Below are 17,027 nucleotides of genomic sequence, written 5' to 3' on the forward strand. Positions count from 1 at the left end.
ATTGGCCTTGGAGTCAGACCAACCACCATGCCCTCCCTGAGCTTGTGAGCAAGCTTCACTTTCCTCATCTATAAGGGTGTTGATAATGGTAAAGGGTAGCAATTATTTGGGGGTTGTAAGTTTATTCATCTACAAAGGGGAAACCATAACATCTTTGACATTACAGAGCGAAAAGAAAAAGTAGGAAAAAGAGGGCAAGGGAGTTAGACGCAAATGAGGGGTAAGTATCACACAGAACCATAGGCAATGTGCTCAGCGTCCCTCTTTCCCTTTGTCATCCCTAAAGTGAAGATCATAATACCCATTCTAAGGCTGTTATGAAGACTAATTTAGGTAATATACCTAATGTGTATTACCTCTGTTCAAAACATTCTATGCACTACCCCCTTGTCTTCCATCCAAGAAAACCCATCACATAAAGATAAGATGAGCTCAAAATCCAAATAAAAATGCTTGCAAATGTTACAAGGGAGCAAATGTGAGGTGGTTAGATACTAGAGAAAGGAGCCCAAGGTTATCCCAGAGAGAAGATCATCAAACCTACATAGGTTGCTTTGGATTGTCTCTCCTCGAACGGGCCTCCTCCTGCCCCACCATCAAAACCTATCCCAGCTAGATTCCTAAGAGCAGAGGTGGTCACCCAGGTGGCCTCTCCTTTACCTGACTTAAGCCTATTCCATTTTCTGCACAAAGCTACATTAAGCACATAGCCTCAGCAGCTCCCAGGATAAAATAGAGCATCACTGATCTCTACCTCTGAAAGCTGGGGACAGTCCTTCCCAGTCACTCTTCAGCTTTAGGGGGATTGGTTGATCTCAGGGACAGCAGACAACCTTATTTAGCCAACCAGCTGCTCTGTGATACACAATGTCCCCAATGCTCAAAGTCTGATGATGATGATTCTTTTGTATCCACATAAGCAGCAGTAGGAGGAGAATCCATCAATCTCTTTGGTAGCCTCAGGGTGTCAAGCCTGCCATTCAAATCATTACTACCATAATTATTAACCATTGTTTTAATAAGATATCTGCCAGGCAATTATTTTTCTTTCTTTCTTTCTTTTTTTTCTTTAATCATTAAAAAAACGATCAAATTTCACTGGAGCAACACTTGCCTCAAGTCACATCAACAAGTTTTTTAAAACCCCTTCTGTCTGCCCAGTTCAACAGGAAGTCATGGAGAAGGGAACACTTAAAATACCCTGATTTTAAAGAATTGATAACGCTGCAGGGAAGAGGTCTACACAAAAAATAATCATAGGGAAGAGTTACACAGTATATTATACAGTACACTGCTACAGAGGGTCAGAGTGGTAATTTTATTTCCTGGATGTTATTACTATGGGGATGCAATGGCGGAATATTGAGATGGGAAATTGCTTTGTTTTCCATGGCGCAAGAGAAAAACAACCAAGGGAGCAAACAGGATATGCACGCCATCAGAATAGTCACCAGAGCATGACTTTTTGACAAGAGTTTTCATCGTTTAGGGTAAATGTTAAAGGTAGTTCTAAAAGGGCTTTTGCTTTAGTATGAATGACGTGGCCTGTGTGATTCGGTGAGCTATTCAAAGGCCTTGTCCATATTGTGGCTTGAAGCCACACTTTGAACCCATTTTTCAAGCAAGCTAAACCCAAACTGAGCAGAGGAGTGCACAGGGCGAGATCACTAACCAGGCCCAGTGACTCTGCAGGAAGGGACATCTTGGATACTTCTGCTAACGTTTGCGACCATGCCTGATCGCCCCTAGGGTTCCAGAATTAACCACATCTCAAAGTGTTTACCACCGCGAGTGGTACTTGTTTAAGTAATCCCGTTCAAAGGTTGAAAACACTATAGAACAAGGTGAGAAAAAGAGCTGAGAACCCGAGAGCCGCTAGAAAAACAAAAGCAGATGGGGGCAGGTGAACCGAGGACGGCGCCGGAGGCCACGACGGGCGAGCGGAAGTTCCCTGCGGACAGGCGCCCGCCACCTGTCTGTCCTCGGCGCGGTGCCCCCGGCTCGCTGCCCGCCGGGGGGAAGCGTAGGGACGCCCCTACGCGGTGTGAGCTCCTGCGGCAGACGGCGGAGCTTCGGGGGAAACGGGCATAAGTGAGAGGCGTGGAGGCGTCAAGGTCCAAGCGCGCAGGAGGACGTCGGACCCCGGGAGAAGCGAGTGATCCTGGGCTCGAGAGGGGCCGGGGCTCCGCGGTCCGGCTTAGCAGCGCCTGGGGGCGGTAATTCCTGAAGCGTGCGGATGGGAGTGAAAGCAGGAAGAGGACTAGTGGAGGGAGGACAGTGGGGCCCACGGCGTTGCGGGAGGCAAAAACGGAACAGCAGACAGGGACAGGGGTAATGAGGCCCCGATGAACGTGGGAGTACACGCTCAGCCTCCAGTGGGGGGCGGGGACACTAACAGCGGGGCGGGGGACTGGGGCGGCAGGGCGTGACCGGGAAGCCCGGCGCGCGCCACCGCCGGATAGCTGGCGGGAGTCGGAACTCGAAGCCGCGAGTCGGGAGGGCGCCGCGTCAACAGCAGTCGCGGCGGGGCGGGGGCGAGGCCGAGTGCGCGTGCGCGGCCCGCGCGGGCGGGGGAGCGGGTGTGGGGCAGCGGGAGCGCGCCTGCGCGCGGCCAAGCCGCCTGGGCACCCGGTCCTGACTGTGACGGGAGGCGGCGGTCGGTCCTCTCTGTAACGGCGGCGGCGCCTGCTCCAGACACCTGCGGCGGCGGCGACCCCGCGGCGGGGGCGGAGATGTGGCCCCTGGTGGTGTTGCTGCTTCTGGGCTCGGCGCGCTGCGGTGAGTGGTCACTCGCTCTTGGCTCTGCGGCTAGTGTCTCGCCGCCCCCGCGGGTGTGTGGGCTGCGCCCCCTCTGGCCCGGCGGCTCCCTAGAGAGGGTGGCCAGGGCGCGGGGCACGCGGGCCCTGCACGCCTGGGGTGCGGACGTGGGAGGGCCCCCGCGGGTAATCTGCGCCCCCTTCTTTGCTTCCTTTGCCTCCTCTTCCTCTTCTCCTGGGTGAGAGCGGGGCTCATCTTCCCCTGTTCTCCACCTCCAGATGCACACACGGAGGAAGACTCCAAACCGTGCACCTCGCGCAAAAATTAGCTGTAGAGAGAAAGGGCGCGATCAGAGGCGAGCGGTTGGCAGCTGTTAGGGTCCCCCCTCTTTCGCACCCTCTCTCTCCTCAGTGCTTTAAACGCATTTGGGGTTGAAGGAGGGAGAGTGGGAGGGCCCGAGCCTCATGCGATGCAAGTGCGCATTTTGGCGAAGTCTGAAAGAAGGGGTTTCTCCTGTTTGCTCTCCCACCTGAACATAGGAGTTAAGGGGACTTAAAGGACACAGTTAAGTTTCATTTCCAACCCAGCGTTTAATCAGAAGATTCTTCTGGCTGCCTTTTTTTTTTTAATACCCTAGATATAAGCTTCCTGGATGGAAACTCTTTCTCGCTACTCCCACGCCCTATCAACCACTTTAATACAGTCCGAATTGCACGTTCAAGTTTTCCTACTTTTTTTAGGGGAATCATTTTAAAAGTAATCCAGATTTCGCTTGAAGTATGAAGACAGTAACCTCTAGTCAAAGCATATTTGCGACAGAGTGAGATTTGGTGTCTTTCGACGCCAAAGGCGTTTTGGCCCCCCAGGCTTTTGGAATCCATTTCGCTTTTTTAAAACGTGTGCTTCGTCTATAACAACTGAGGAAGGAATGGGAATTTTCGTGGCTCTACAGTGCCTGTCACACTTCACATCTATAGAGCGTCTTGTGAACTTTTTGTAAAATTCAGAATTGAGTTGGAGTAACAGTAACAAGCAGTTGTTACATTTTGTTCTAGAATGCTAAGTTAATTACATTTTAAATGGGTTGTTAGCCTCACTGTGCCATTCATAAAGGCTTGTGACTTCAAGCTATTTCCAAAATGTCCTTAAGTCCCGGCTTAGCTCTTTCCTCACTCTGAAGCCGCCTGGGATGTTGGAGCTGCTAATAATCAATCTCTGTTATCTGAAGGGTTTATATTAGGTAAGATGGTGTTTTCTCTTATCATCCTTAACGGCTTATTGACCATTACTATCATTATAGCTCAAATAATACTGCTTTCAGAAACCTGCTGTATGATCAGAAAGCCTTATATTGAACCCGATTATGAATTTGTAATAAAATATTACTAATTCAGACCGTTGGTCTCAAAACTAGTTTGAAGCGTAAAAAGTGTAAATCATGTACTGTTTTAAAAACGGGGTCCAAGTAGATTAGAAAGAAGCGCTAGAATGGTACTTTTGGGGCTAGAAATGGTTAGGCCTCTTTTAGTAATAGGTATGATCACATATAATTAGCACTCATTTACATACAATAGTAGTGTGCTCAAGTCCCTACAGAGTCTTAGAATTCAGAATTTATGGTATTTCATTGTACTTAGTTAATAATAACCTGAAAAAAAACAAAACAGAGGCATTATGCATTTGAGTTAAGTGTTGAATATAAAACAGGAAGGGATAGTGTTTGTCATAGGATATAATGGATTTTTGTGCATGTGTGTTTAATATGTAGTTTTAAAAGAACATGCATGAAGAGGTGTTAACAGTCTCAGAACACAAGTAGTTATAAACCGAAGTATTTGGGAGACTGAAATTATATTGTAAAATAAGTAAGGAAGTCATGGATTTGTACGTTTATTTGTACTCAGGTTTGATTTGCTTTCAGTTTCATTTATAAATAATTGTTAATCAAAGGCTACTTCCTGGTAACCACTACAGTTTCCATTGATCTTTGTAGTAAAGGAAGTTGTTAAAATGCCCATTCCTTCTAATTACAGGCAAAATACAACATCCTTTATTGGTTTACAAGATGTAGAATGCGTTACTATTCTCCTTTCCTCCCCCCTCCCCCATATGTCCAATTATACATTGTTTAAAAGCACATCAGCAGTTTCAGTGGTATTCACTAACTGGTAAATAAAACGCTACTCACATAAGGAACAGTGATATGAACTGTCTTATCAGTGGTTGAATGATTTTTCTTTGTTCAAAGTGAGTTTTTAAAATCAAAGGTACACATGATTAAAAAAACATTTGTATTGTGTAAGTCTAGTAGTCATTTGGCTTGCTGAAACAAAAATGTTTTCTCTTCTCCTAAAGAGTATATTACTTTTAACCACAATTTGCCATTTTAAGGAAGTAAATGCCTATTTAAAAGTACTTATTTCCGGGGCTGCCCAGCAGTCTAGTGGCAGTATGCTAAAGCATCTCACTAAATGCCTACCATTAGGACATTTGCTCATGCTGTCATCTGTATTTTGGCAGACGCTTTATCTTTGCCACTGAATTGTTAATGGAGATTTGAAAGGCCAGGTTCTAAAGATGAAAAATAGGTGGTTTTCCCAAAATTGATAAACATTCTAAATCCAAAATGCATTATTAAAACTAAGTTTGCATTCCTTGATGTTAATTCAACTCTAGCTACTGTAGGCATTGTTTTTTTAATACATTTATGTTCTTTTCGTGATGTAATTTTCGTATAGCCATTTTACCCATCTTTTACGTTTTTGCTGTCATACCTTTTTATACAAGAGAAAAATTTCTATATTTTTATATCTTTTGCCTTAGCCTAATAATAATGCACTCTTGGGTTGTGATAAAGTAACTTTCACTTTGGGTACTAGTGCTGATATTTCTTCTATGATAAAAGAATAAGAATGATAGTGTAGGATCAATTTTGCTAAACTCATTGTAGTAATAAAGTAAAAAAAAAAATATAGAGCACCCAGGAAATTTGATTCTGATATACCTAGACTAAGACAATAGAACCTGAATTTTCCCTCTTTGTGGTTACATAGAGTTGCAACAGGAATTAGAAGTTACACCCTGCTCTGAATATTTTATTCCATCTCCATGGAGCAGTTGTATAAGACTCAGAATCTGGTCAATCCCAGGGTTTAAGATTTAGATTAGGAGAATAAGTGCATATTTGAATACATGTCACACTTATACACTAAAAAGCAAGGCAAGGGATTTGGCAAGTGCAGGGTCTATCAAATTTGCTTTTCCTGTTTCAAGCACGTATGAGTCCATGTTATGCTCTAAGCATTTTGCAAGGCCCTCTTGGACATACAGACAAATTTTGGACTGTATGCCTCTTAATAACTTAAAGTGTAGTTTATGAAGAGAAAGGATTTTTTGTTTTTATACTGTAGTAGTACTTAATATATTTTAAGTGCTTGATAAGGCTGTAATTCTGGATGTTACTGACTTTAAACTGCCCCGGGCCTTATAATTCTAGGTTGACCATTTCTGTTCTTATGAGGCCACTTGAAAACCCAGTGGGAGATTAGTTTGAGTCAGGACTAAACAGGTGTGGACACCTCCATTTTACCCCAGACTTCATTTAGTTTCTGTTGAGGAGAGATCTGACTCAGTCCTCCTTTTGACCCTAATTCTCTAACCCAATTCAGTTTGAGACTCCAGTTCTTCATACCAGAGACCAAGCCTGATGGCAAATATTAGTAGGATTCATTTCTCGCAGGTGTCTTTACTCAACAAGCTTTGCTTCATTCACCTTAGTGACTGCCGGGGCTTCTTACCCCAATCCTGAACATCCATTCCAAGCAAATAATTAACTTCCTGCTCTACTGCAAAAAATAGTGATGTGTGGTGTGGACTCTGTCAACTTTCCGCCCACCATTACTAAACTTGTCTATAATCTTAGGCAATCTATAATCTTAGGCAATGTTCATCTCATTCTCCTCCTTCACCCAGTGTCAGAAGTGTTCCTATTCACTTTCCAAGGAAAGGATCCCCTGTCTACAGCTCTTTCACTTCCACCATCTTGGAGACCTGCCTAATCACCTTAATCCTTACACCTTGTACCTTAGATCTTTCCTTCTTCATTGATTCCTTCATCTTAGCTAGCAGACATGCTCAAGTTTCACCCCATATTAAAAACAAACAAGAACAACCAAAAAAACCTTGGCCTTGTCCCGGCCTCCACGCTCTTTGCATTATTGCCATCTTTCTCTGCTTTCTTATACTGCCGAGTCCCTAGTCTGCTGACATTGCTGCACGTAAAGAAGCTAATGGTGAAATTTTAAATCTCTAGAGGCTGTTTTTACTCATCCTGCTTTACATCTGTTTTGTCCATATTAAGACCCTTCCTTGGTGTCTGCAGTGGCATTCTTTGCTGCCTCACCTACTTCTATCACTTCTTTTTCTCACATTCTTGGTTTGTTCCTCTTTAACTATTTGCTCCATAAATATTGGTATTCCCCAACACTTTATTCTCTGGTACCTGCTCTGTTTGCTTTGCAAGGACTCCCTGGGAGATCTTGTTTATGCTCACAGTTTCAATTACCGCCTATATTCTTGGTAATTCCCAAGTCTTTGTAGCTCAGACTTTTCTTCTTAAATCCAGATTGATATATCCTGGGATCTACTGGTCATCTCCATTTCATTGCACCACAGGTACTTTTAATACTCAGCCTATTAAATATTGAAAGGATATTCACCCCTAAATCTCTTAAATCTCTTTTCTCTATAGTTAATCCACAATCTAACTAGTTATGCATACTATTGATGTTTTAGCTAACAACTTTATTTTTATTTTATTTTTTAATTTTTTTTAACTATATTGGAGTATAATTGCTTTACAATGATGTGTTAGTTTCTGCTGTATAACAAAGTGAATCAGCTGTACATATACATAGATCCCCATATCCCCTCCCTCTTGCGTCTCCCTCCCACCCTCCCTATCACACCCCTCTAGGTGGTCACAAAGCACGGAGCTGATCTCTCTGTGCTATGTGGCTGCTTCCCACCCACTAGCTATCTATTTTACATTTGGTAGTGTATATATGTCCATGCCACTATCTCATTTCATCCCAGCTTACCCTTCCCCCTCCCCATGTCCTCAAGTCCATTCTCTACGTCTGCGTCTTTATTCCTGTCCTGCCTCTAGGTTCTTCAGAACCATTTTTTTTTTTTTTTAGATTCCATATATATGCGTTAGCATATGGTATTTGTTTTTCCCTTTCTGACTTATTTCACTCTGTATGACAGACTCTAGGTCCATCTACCTCCCTACAAATAACTCAATTTCGTTTCTTTTTATGGCTGAATAATATTCCATTGTATATATGTGCCACATCTTCTTTATCCATTCATCTGTCAGTGGACACTTTGGTTGCTTCCATGTCCTGGCTATTGTAAATAGAGCTGCAATGAACATTGTGGTACATGACTCTTTTTGAATTATGGTTTTCTCAGGGTATATGCCCAGTAGTGGGATTGCTGGGTCATATGGTAGTTTTTTTAGTTTTTTAAGGAGCCTCCATACAGTTCTCCATAGTGGCTGTATCAATTTACATTCCCACCAACAGTGCAAGAGGGTTCCCTTTTCTCCACACTCTCTCCAGCATTTATTTTTTGTAGATTTTTTGATGATGGCCATTCTGACTGGTGTGAGGTGATACCTCATTTACATTTGGTAGTATATATATGTCCATGCCACTCTCTCACTTCATCCGAAATGTAGTTTTGATTTGCATTTCTGTAATGATTAGTGGTGTTGAGCATCCATTCATGTGTTTGTTGGCAATCTGTATATCTTCTTTGGAGAAATGTCTATTTAGGTCTTCTGCCCATTTTTGGACTGGGTTGTTTGTTTTTAAGTTAACAACTTTACAATTCTTCTTTCTTCTTCTCCTTTACCTCCCACATCTGACTTATGTCGATTTTACGTTTTTGTTTTTTTACTGTAATTTTTGGCCTTCTTTTCAATTGTCATTTGCCTGGATTACTGCAGTGATCTCTTAATGTATCTTCTTTCCCATCTCCTTTCCTGCCCATAATTCACCCTTCATGATGCTGTATTTTTTTTTTAATGTAAGTAAGTCTGAGTGTTTGCTACTGCTTATGTTTTCAACTCCAAACTCCTCAGAATGACATTTAAAGAAGCCTTTACAATACTTCTTAACCATCTTTTCCAGCCCCCTTTCCTAGAGCTCACCTGAATAATCATCAGCCTTCGGATATTCTCTTTCTTCATTCCTCTTTACTCATTATGTACTCTGCCTAGAAAGCTCTTACTTTTCTATGATATTCCTACTTATCCTTCCAGACCCAGTTTAAACACCACCTGGTAGGAAGAGCATTCTTAGACACAACAAGTAATTTTAAAGGAACTGTTCCATCCAGTCTGCAACTGACTTGATTTAGATTTTTCATTAAAATATGTAGCTTCACGATACTGTAATCAGGTCTATAGAAGTAAGAAACAGTGGAGGATTCTTTTGAAATATGGAAGAAGAGTGAATCTTCCCTGATATGATGTTTAGCTTTTCCTTTCTTGGGATTCATACTTTAAATTTTTACATTCAGAAGGAATGTATTAAGTCCTACTTGCTGGACCCTGGGCTAGATCCATAGGATACCAAATGAAGACATTGTCCTTGCATTACTATCTTTTGATCCTAAAGGAGAGATCAGTAAAGTAAAGCAGTAGTTACAAGATTTGATAGTGAATGCAGTGACAGCACTTGAAAAGGGGACAGTGGGAGCAATAAGGAGGGATGAAGACAGTTGAGTAGTAGCAACGAAGGGGACAGGATTGAACATCTCAGCCACGGCTTCAGGAGGAGACAAAGTTAGTGAACTGTAGCTACCATTTATTGAACATTTGCTGTGTATGTGAAAGGCACTGAAATAAGAATTAACAAAATCTCTATGAGGTGTACACTATGACTATCCACATTTTATAGATGAGGAAACTGACATACAGAAATTAAGTAACTTGCCTAAGGTTATATACACTTAGGAAGTGCTATGTCACCATCCAAGGTCTGACTGCAAAGTTTGTGCTCTTACCTGAACACCCAGTGAAAGGTACAGGCCTCCTTAGGCTGGGGAACAGCTTGTGTGTGGGGGGGAAAGGCATGGAGAAGAGAGTACATTTGCATATCCATGGAATTGCAAGAAAGTCATTATGATGGGAGCTTAGTTTGGAAATGAAGGAGTACAGGAAGTGGAGCTGGACAGGATCTTGAAGGACCTAGTTTGTAGTCCATGCTAATACCCTTAGAATTTAGCCTGAAAGTCGGGGGGCGGCGGGTGCTGTTAAAGTATATTAGGCAAAAGAGTGTATATTTGCATTTGGAACAGTTATTTCGGGAACTGTGGAAAATACATGGCTGGGATGGGGAAACATTGAGGCTGAAGGCAGGGAGCTAGTTAGGAGGGTATGGCAATAGTTCAGGGCAGAATGATGAATGTCTAATTAATTCATACAACAGACATTGGATTTTTGAACTGTTAAATAGGCTGAGCCTAACAAGAACTCTGCATGGCTAAGGAGAGGGCAGAATCCAGCATGATTCATAGGTCCAGTTCTGGCTGACTGGTAGATAATAGAAAATACTTTAGGAAAGTGAGGGTTTGGAATGAAGGTAGGCAGAGGGTAAGTAGAATTTTGGACATGTTGACTCTGAAGTAACTGTAGTGCATCGAAGCGGAAACACATAGCAGCCAGTTGGCTTTCCAAGGTCTGCAGTTAAGGAGAAAGGTGAGGCCTAGTTAAATAAAATGCGTGGGTAGTTAAAGCCTGGAGTGAGGGAGAATACTGGGGCGGGGAGGTGTGGGGGGCAGTGTTGGACAGGAAGTCCTTAGGAACCTAATATTTATTGTGAGTCAAGGAATAGATTTCAATAAAGAAAAAATGCTGCAGTGAGGTGGAGAGGGCTCTAGGAGGAAATCCAGAGACACAGAAGCCAAGAGACAAGAGCAAGAAAGGAGCTGTCCACTGGCTCAAGAACTGTGGAGAAGTCAAGATAGAGAGTGAACCATGTGCCTTCCGTTTTCACAGGGGATGATTGGTGACTTTGGCAAGAGCTGTTGTGAAAAAGGCCAAGGTGGAGGCCAGGTGGCAAAGATCTAAGAAGTGAGTAAGAGGTGAAGAAATGCATGTAGATCATCTTTCTAGGATGCTAGGAAACAGAGACAAGTACAAGGGTTTGTTTTTTTTTTTTCAGTTGGCTAATATTCAAGCATTTTAAATAGTTTTTTTAAACCTACTGTAAATGAACTTGAGGGATGTCAGAGGATGATAGTCAACGAGGGAAAGTCCTCGAGGAGATTGATGAGCATGGGTCAGAAATGTAAACTAGCTCACAGGTGACAGGGTTCATTTCTGAAGAGGAGGAAGTGAGGGGAAGAGAGGTGTGGATAGTTGGGGTAGCAGGAAAATTTATAGGTGGAAGTATTGGAAGCTTCTGATTTCTTATCTGGAGGACTCAACTTGAAATAGGAAGAGAGGGCTCCTTCGGAGAGTATAAGATAAGTTCTTGCAAAAGGAGAGTGATTTCAGAGTTGTTACAAAGGAGAGAACTTTTATGTGGAACATGTGAAATGATAAAAGATTGAAGGCCTAAATGGTCAGGGTCTATGGCAATCTGTTGTTCCCGTAGTAGCAACAAGCATTTTCTTTTTTTAAAAAAAATAAATTTATTTATTTTTTTATTTTTGGCTGCGTTGGGTCTTCGCTGCAGTGCACAGGCTTTCTCTAGTTGTGGTGGGCGGGGGCTACTTTTTGTTGCAGTGCGCAGGCTTCTCATTGTGATGGCTTCTCTTGTTGCGGAGCATGGGCTCTAGGCACATGGGCTTCAGTAGTTGTGGCACGCAGGCTCAGTAGTTGTGGCTCAAGGGCCCTAGAGCGCAGGCTCAGTAGTTGTGGCACACGGGCTTAGTTGCTCCACGGCATGTGGGATTCTCCCCGACCAGGGCTCGAACCCGTGTCCCCTGCATTGGCAGGCAGATTGTTAACCACTGTGCCACCAGGGAAGACCCAACAAACATTTTCCTTGAAATCCGTAAGACTGATTACTTTCCTGCCCATCCATAGCACTTCATACAGGAAAGACAGCCCTTGGGTTATAAAAAGTATGTATCAGTCCCCAAAGTGAGAATTCTAAGCTTCTTAAAGATAATTCCTACATTTTTTTTCCATTATTGTATCCCCACATCCTGTCACAGTGTTTCAGACCAGGTAGTTCTCAATAAACATTTGTTGCATGTTAGCATTTCTGACCTAGACCTGTGTACTGTATCATGTATTAAGCCTTTTCTGAAAGTGTATAGCAGCTGTTTTGAGGACTGTGGTATGAGATGGTTTGAGTTGGTGGTCTGTATTCACAGAGTTTGTAAGGTCCAATATTTTTGGCATTTGATATAAGTTAATTTTCTCATTTCATTTGTTAATTTATCTGTAACTCTGGCATGGCTGATGGTTATACTTATCTATTTCTATCTGATTTAGACTGCTATAGGCATTTCTTGATTATTCAGAACTTACTTATTCATGATAATTGTCTATATGATCCTTTATTTGCTCCGTATATTTTAGATTATTTCTTCACTTTGCTGTTTCATCAGAAGGCAGTAGGCAAAACAGAGAAAAACCAAATCAGATAATTTTACTACTTAATAGCTTTTTTTTTTTTTTTTTTTTTTTTGCGGTGCGCGGGCCTCTCACTGTTGTGGCCTCTCCCTTTGCAGAGCACAGGCTCTGGACATGCAGGCTCAGAGGCCATGGCTCATGGGCCCAGCCGCTTTGCGGCATGTGGGATCTTCCCGGACCGGGGCACGAACCTGTGTCCCCTGCATCGGCAGGCGGACTCTCAACCACTGCACCACCAGGGAAGCCCCACTTAATAGCTTTTTAACAAATGTTTATAGAGGATGAAGTTGTAGTTAACAGCTGATGGAGCAACATTTTTGGACTATCTTTATTAATTATTAGTGCAAGGATTATTCAAATTATAGTTTATCCAGGTCAATTTCACTTTGAAGTTTATTGACAACGTTTATTCTACTTAAATTGCTTCAGCTATAAAAATGTTTGCATTAATATTACAACAAATAACAGTGTAATCAGTGCTTTCTGTATTCTTTAGAAAATTCATTTTCTAAACATAAGTTATGAAATTGTGGAGTGCTTGCTGACTGCTTCTTACTTACTTAGAAGCGGTCTTACCACTTCTAAAAAAGATCGCTTGGATAACTTAGCTCTTCACTTGTATCTCTTTAATTAAAGGATAATTTTTGGAAGGTAAAATCTTGACTCAAACAAATATAAAATAAATGTGTCAAAGTTTTTATTTCACATTAATAAGCAAACCAGCAAGACGGTACAACCATCTTGGTTTTAAAAGGAATTGGAAGAATAGACACATGTACATATGGGAAATCAGGAATGGTGAAATGAATTTGTGAGCAAATGCAAAATTGGTCAGTGTCCTCAGCACAATAAAATGTAATTTTTTTTTTTTTTTTTTGCCAAACTGCAAGGCATGCAGGATCTTAGTTCCCCAACCAGGGATCAAACCCGTGCCCCCTGAAGTGGAAGCACTGTCTTAAGTACTAGACCGCCAGGGAAGTCCCTAAAATGTAATTGTTTAAATTCCTCTCTTCCACCAGGTGGAAATCAATGGCAGAACAAAGTTTATTTGTATCTCTATGCATATGAATCATTCGCATTACCATCAGTTTTCTACAACTTACAAAATTGTAAAAGCAGCCCAGTCTTAGCAAAAGGCACAAGCCCCTATAGAATCAGATATTCCAAAAGGATCTGTCAGACAGTGACCAGCACTCCGCTGAAATGACTCCCAGTAATCTTTTTGTCCATTTCAAAATCGTTGACTATATTTTCTGACACTTTCCTTCCTTTCTAATTCCAACATCATAGCCACTTTCTTCTCTCCTTGTACACTGTAGTCTCCCCCTAATACTTATTTCTCAGGGGAAGTAATTTACAACTCCAAGGTTTTGAAGAATGCAGTTGGAAGTCCAGGTTTTGCCTGGGGCTTCCTGATATTTGGGTGGCTAGAAATATAAAGAACTAGGGAGAGGTGAGCTATGGATGCCCACAGAATTGATTCAGACTGCAGATTCCCAGAAATGTAACAATTTAGACCTGACAGAGAAGGTCTGGAGCATTACATTAAAATGCTGTATAGTGCTTAGTTTTTATAGTATCATCCTACATATTTATAGCACAGTATTGTTTAGAGAGCACTTGCCAATATATTTTCTCCTGTGTTGCTGACCACAATTCTGTGAAGCAGCCCAGTGTTTGTTTTTGATCCTCTTACTTACAGAGAGTAAACCAAGACATAGAGAAGTTAAGTGAATTGCTTAAGGTCGCATACTGAAAAATAACAGATGGGATTTGTTCTCAGGCTTCGTGAACATTGTTCAGTTCATATTCCACTCTGCATCCTAGCATTCAATTCAGTGGACATTTATTGAATAGTAATTATGTTCCTAGAGTAATAACATCTTATGCCCCGATAGAGGAAAAAAATCTTAAAGATGAATGATTAAACTTGAGGTTTTATTTATATTTGTTAGTGCTTTTTTTTTTTTTTTTTTTTTTTTTTTTTTTGCGGTATGCGGGCCTCTCACTGCTGTGGCCTCTCCCGTTGCGGAGCAGAGGCTCCGGACGCGCAGGCCCAGCGGCCATGGCTCACGGGCTCAGTTGCTCCGCGGCATGTGGGATCTTCCCGGACCGGGGCACGAACCCGTGTCTCCTGCATCGGCAGGCGGACTCTCAACCACTGCGCCACCAGGGAAGCCCTGTTAGTGCTTTTTTTGAGAGAAACACCAAGGAACTACTTAGATGAAAGAGTTGATAAATGGCTGAAGAATATGGAAGACAACTACAATTTCTCCACATTTTTGCACATTCTAGATGAAAGATAATGCATTTCTCAATCCCTCTTTTATAAGGCAACAACCAGTAGTTTATCCTATTGAAAAGAGTTGATGGAATATATGCTACTTATTAGCAGTATCTCCTTTTAGTTTCAACTTGAATCTTGGCTTTATTTTGGTTGGTTTATGGTTTCTAGAAGGAAGGGATACCTGTAATATACGTTTGGAAGTTGTTCCTTAGTTTCAATGAAATGTGGGAGTGGGAAAATACCATTCAATTGTGTATAATCTTTTATAATACTCGCATACAAAATGTCTGTTGCTGTCTGTATTTTGCAATGGGAAAATAGCCATAGAGAATGTTTTTTTTCTCCTTAGCATTCTAAGACTTTCCATCCTAGTGGAAAGATGTGATGTGATTCATGTGATTTACTTTTTATATTTAAGTACAGTAGAGCCTGACACCTTTTTCGGAAATGCAACATAGGGATAGAGATAAACTTCATATCAGTTTAGCAAATTCTGTTTGGAGGAGTGTATAGAAGTTAATACTGAATATAATATTTGGTTTTATTTTCTGTTTAAAATTTTCTAATAGTAAGGATAATATTTTTCTACATATATCAGAAGACAGTAATGATTACTTTAAAGCTTCCAAAGCCAGATACTACACCGGCATGTTCTAACACAGTTGCTGAATTTATTCCCAGGATGTGTGAGAATGTATATTTTGTTTTACTGGGAATGAATAAGGAAGAGGTGTACAGTGTTGTCTATCAGCTGTGCATGTTAATATTAAAATAATTTGTTTCTTTTTTTAACCTTGCCCATCTTCTCTTCTCTATAGCTGCTTGCTTGCTTAAGTGAACAATAGAAGTAATTCTCTTTATCTTAAGGATTTGTAACAGACATAAAATCTCATAGTATAGAATTCTGTAATGAAATGAAACAATTTTATTTCTCTTTTCCAGGTTCAGCTCAGCTAATATTTAATACAACCAAATCTGTAGAATACACCAATTGCAATCAAACTGTTGTCATCCCATGTTTTGTTAATAACATGGAGGCGAAGAGCATTGCTGAATTGTATGTCAAGTGGAAATTTAAAGGAAAAGACATTTTCATATTTGATGGAGTTCAGCAAAGGTCCAAGCCCAGCGATAACTTTACTAGTGCAAAAATCTCACCAGCAGAATTACTAAATGGCATTGCCTCTTTGATGATGGATAAATATGATGCCGTCTTAGGAAACTACACTTGTGAAGTAACAGAATTAAGCAGAGAAGGTGAAACCATCGTGGAACTAAAATATCGTGTTGGTAAGACTTCTATGAAGTTTCCCTTTTATTTCTCCCAAAGCAACATGGTCCTGTTAGAAAGGGGGGTAAAATGGGGCCACCGACTCGTTTGAATCAAAAAGCAGACTATTAATAATAAATGTTGATGGAATGTTTAGCAGCTTTAAGATCATGAGTTTTATCTTATATGCTCTTCTGCTTTTCACAGTAAATCTCCTTTGTTGTGTGTTAATTTGTACATTGTGTGGTTCTCAAACTTTTTGTCTGAGGACTGTTATATTGCGGTGAGCAGTCTGGGGGTCATCTACTCTGCATTTCTGTTTGCTGCCATCAAAAGTACTTTCTTTCATGTGATAATTTTCAAGGCTTTTTCCAATTATTTTGCCTTTTTTTAACCTTACACTTTGATCAAGGGTTGACAAGTCCCAGCCATGCTTCCTCTGGAAAGAACAGATTAGAAGGAGAATCAGAATATTAAAAATCAGGTTATCATAGATGATTCCTTGAGGTTTCCTGTGCTTATCCTTGCTTTGTTATTTTTTTCCCTTGGCCAAGATATGGGAGAACTAGGGATCCAATTTAATTTATTTATTTATAATTATTTAAATTATAGCACCATGATTCTGCCCTTTCTTCACAAACTTGAGTTGGTGAGTTGCATAAAGCAGTAAAGTTACCTGAAGTAAGTTTAAAGTCTCCGTTCTTTCTATTCTTTGTTGTGCCAGCTGAGTTCTTCAACCACACCGAAGTACATTTCAACCTCCTATTTTGAAAGCTCTATTTAGAATCACTAGACATATTACCGATCTCAGGATTAGACCATACCTTAAGAACCTCTGCTTTCAATGGGATCAGATCAGTTCAGTTGGATCTGCTGTTTGCCTCTGTTCTTCTCACATGTACTGTTACTAAATGTCTGTTACCACATTGGGAATGGGGTGCTTAGGTTGACAGAATATTTTGACATTGCTTAGGATTAGGAAACAACAGATCTGAGTTATATCCCCTATTCTGCAACTTAACTGTTCACCCTTATGGTATGGAGAAGTTACTTTG

The 17,027-nt window shown here is 41.2% G+C and overlaps 1 protein-coding gene across 2 annotated transcripts in view; it reads left to right on the top strand.

Annotated features, from left to right (window-relative positions):
* The first annotated feature begins 2,574 nt into the window (after window positions 1-2,574).
* The window catches only part of CD47 (CD47 molecule), a 58,713-nt gene continuing 44,260 nt past the window's right edge, over window positions 2,575-17,027 (top strand). For both annotated transcript variants that reach the window (XM_059065498.2, XM_059065499.2), the window contains exons 1-2: window positions 2,575-2,778; window positions 15,645-15,992. In XM_059065498.2, the coding sequence (XP_058921481.2) occupies window positions 2,733-2,778; window positions 15,645-15,992 (394 nt within the window). In that variant the 5' untranslated portion in view covers window positions 2,575-2,732. The remainder of the gene's footprint in view (window positions 2,779-15,644; window positions 15,993-17,027) is intronic.

This window comes from Kogia breviceps, chromosome 5, assembly GCF_026419965.1.
Source record: "Kogia breviceps isolate mKogBre1 chromosome 5, mKogBre1 haplotype 1, whole genome shotgun sequence".
Taxonomy (NCBI): Eukaryota; Metazoa; Chordata; class Mammalia; order Artiodactyla; family Physeteridae; genus Kogia; species Kogia breviceps.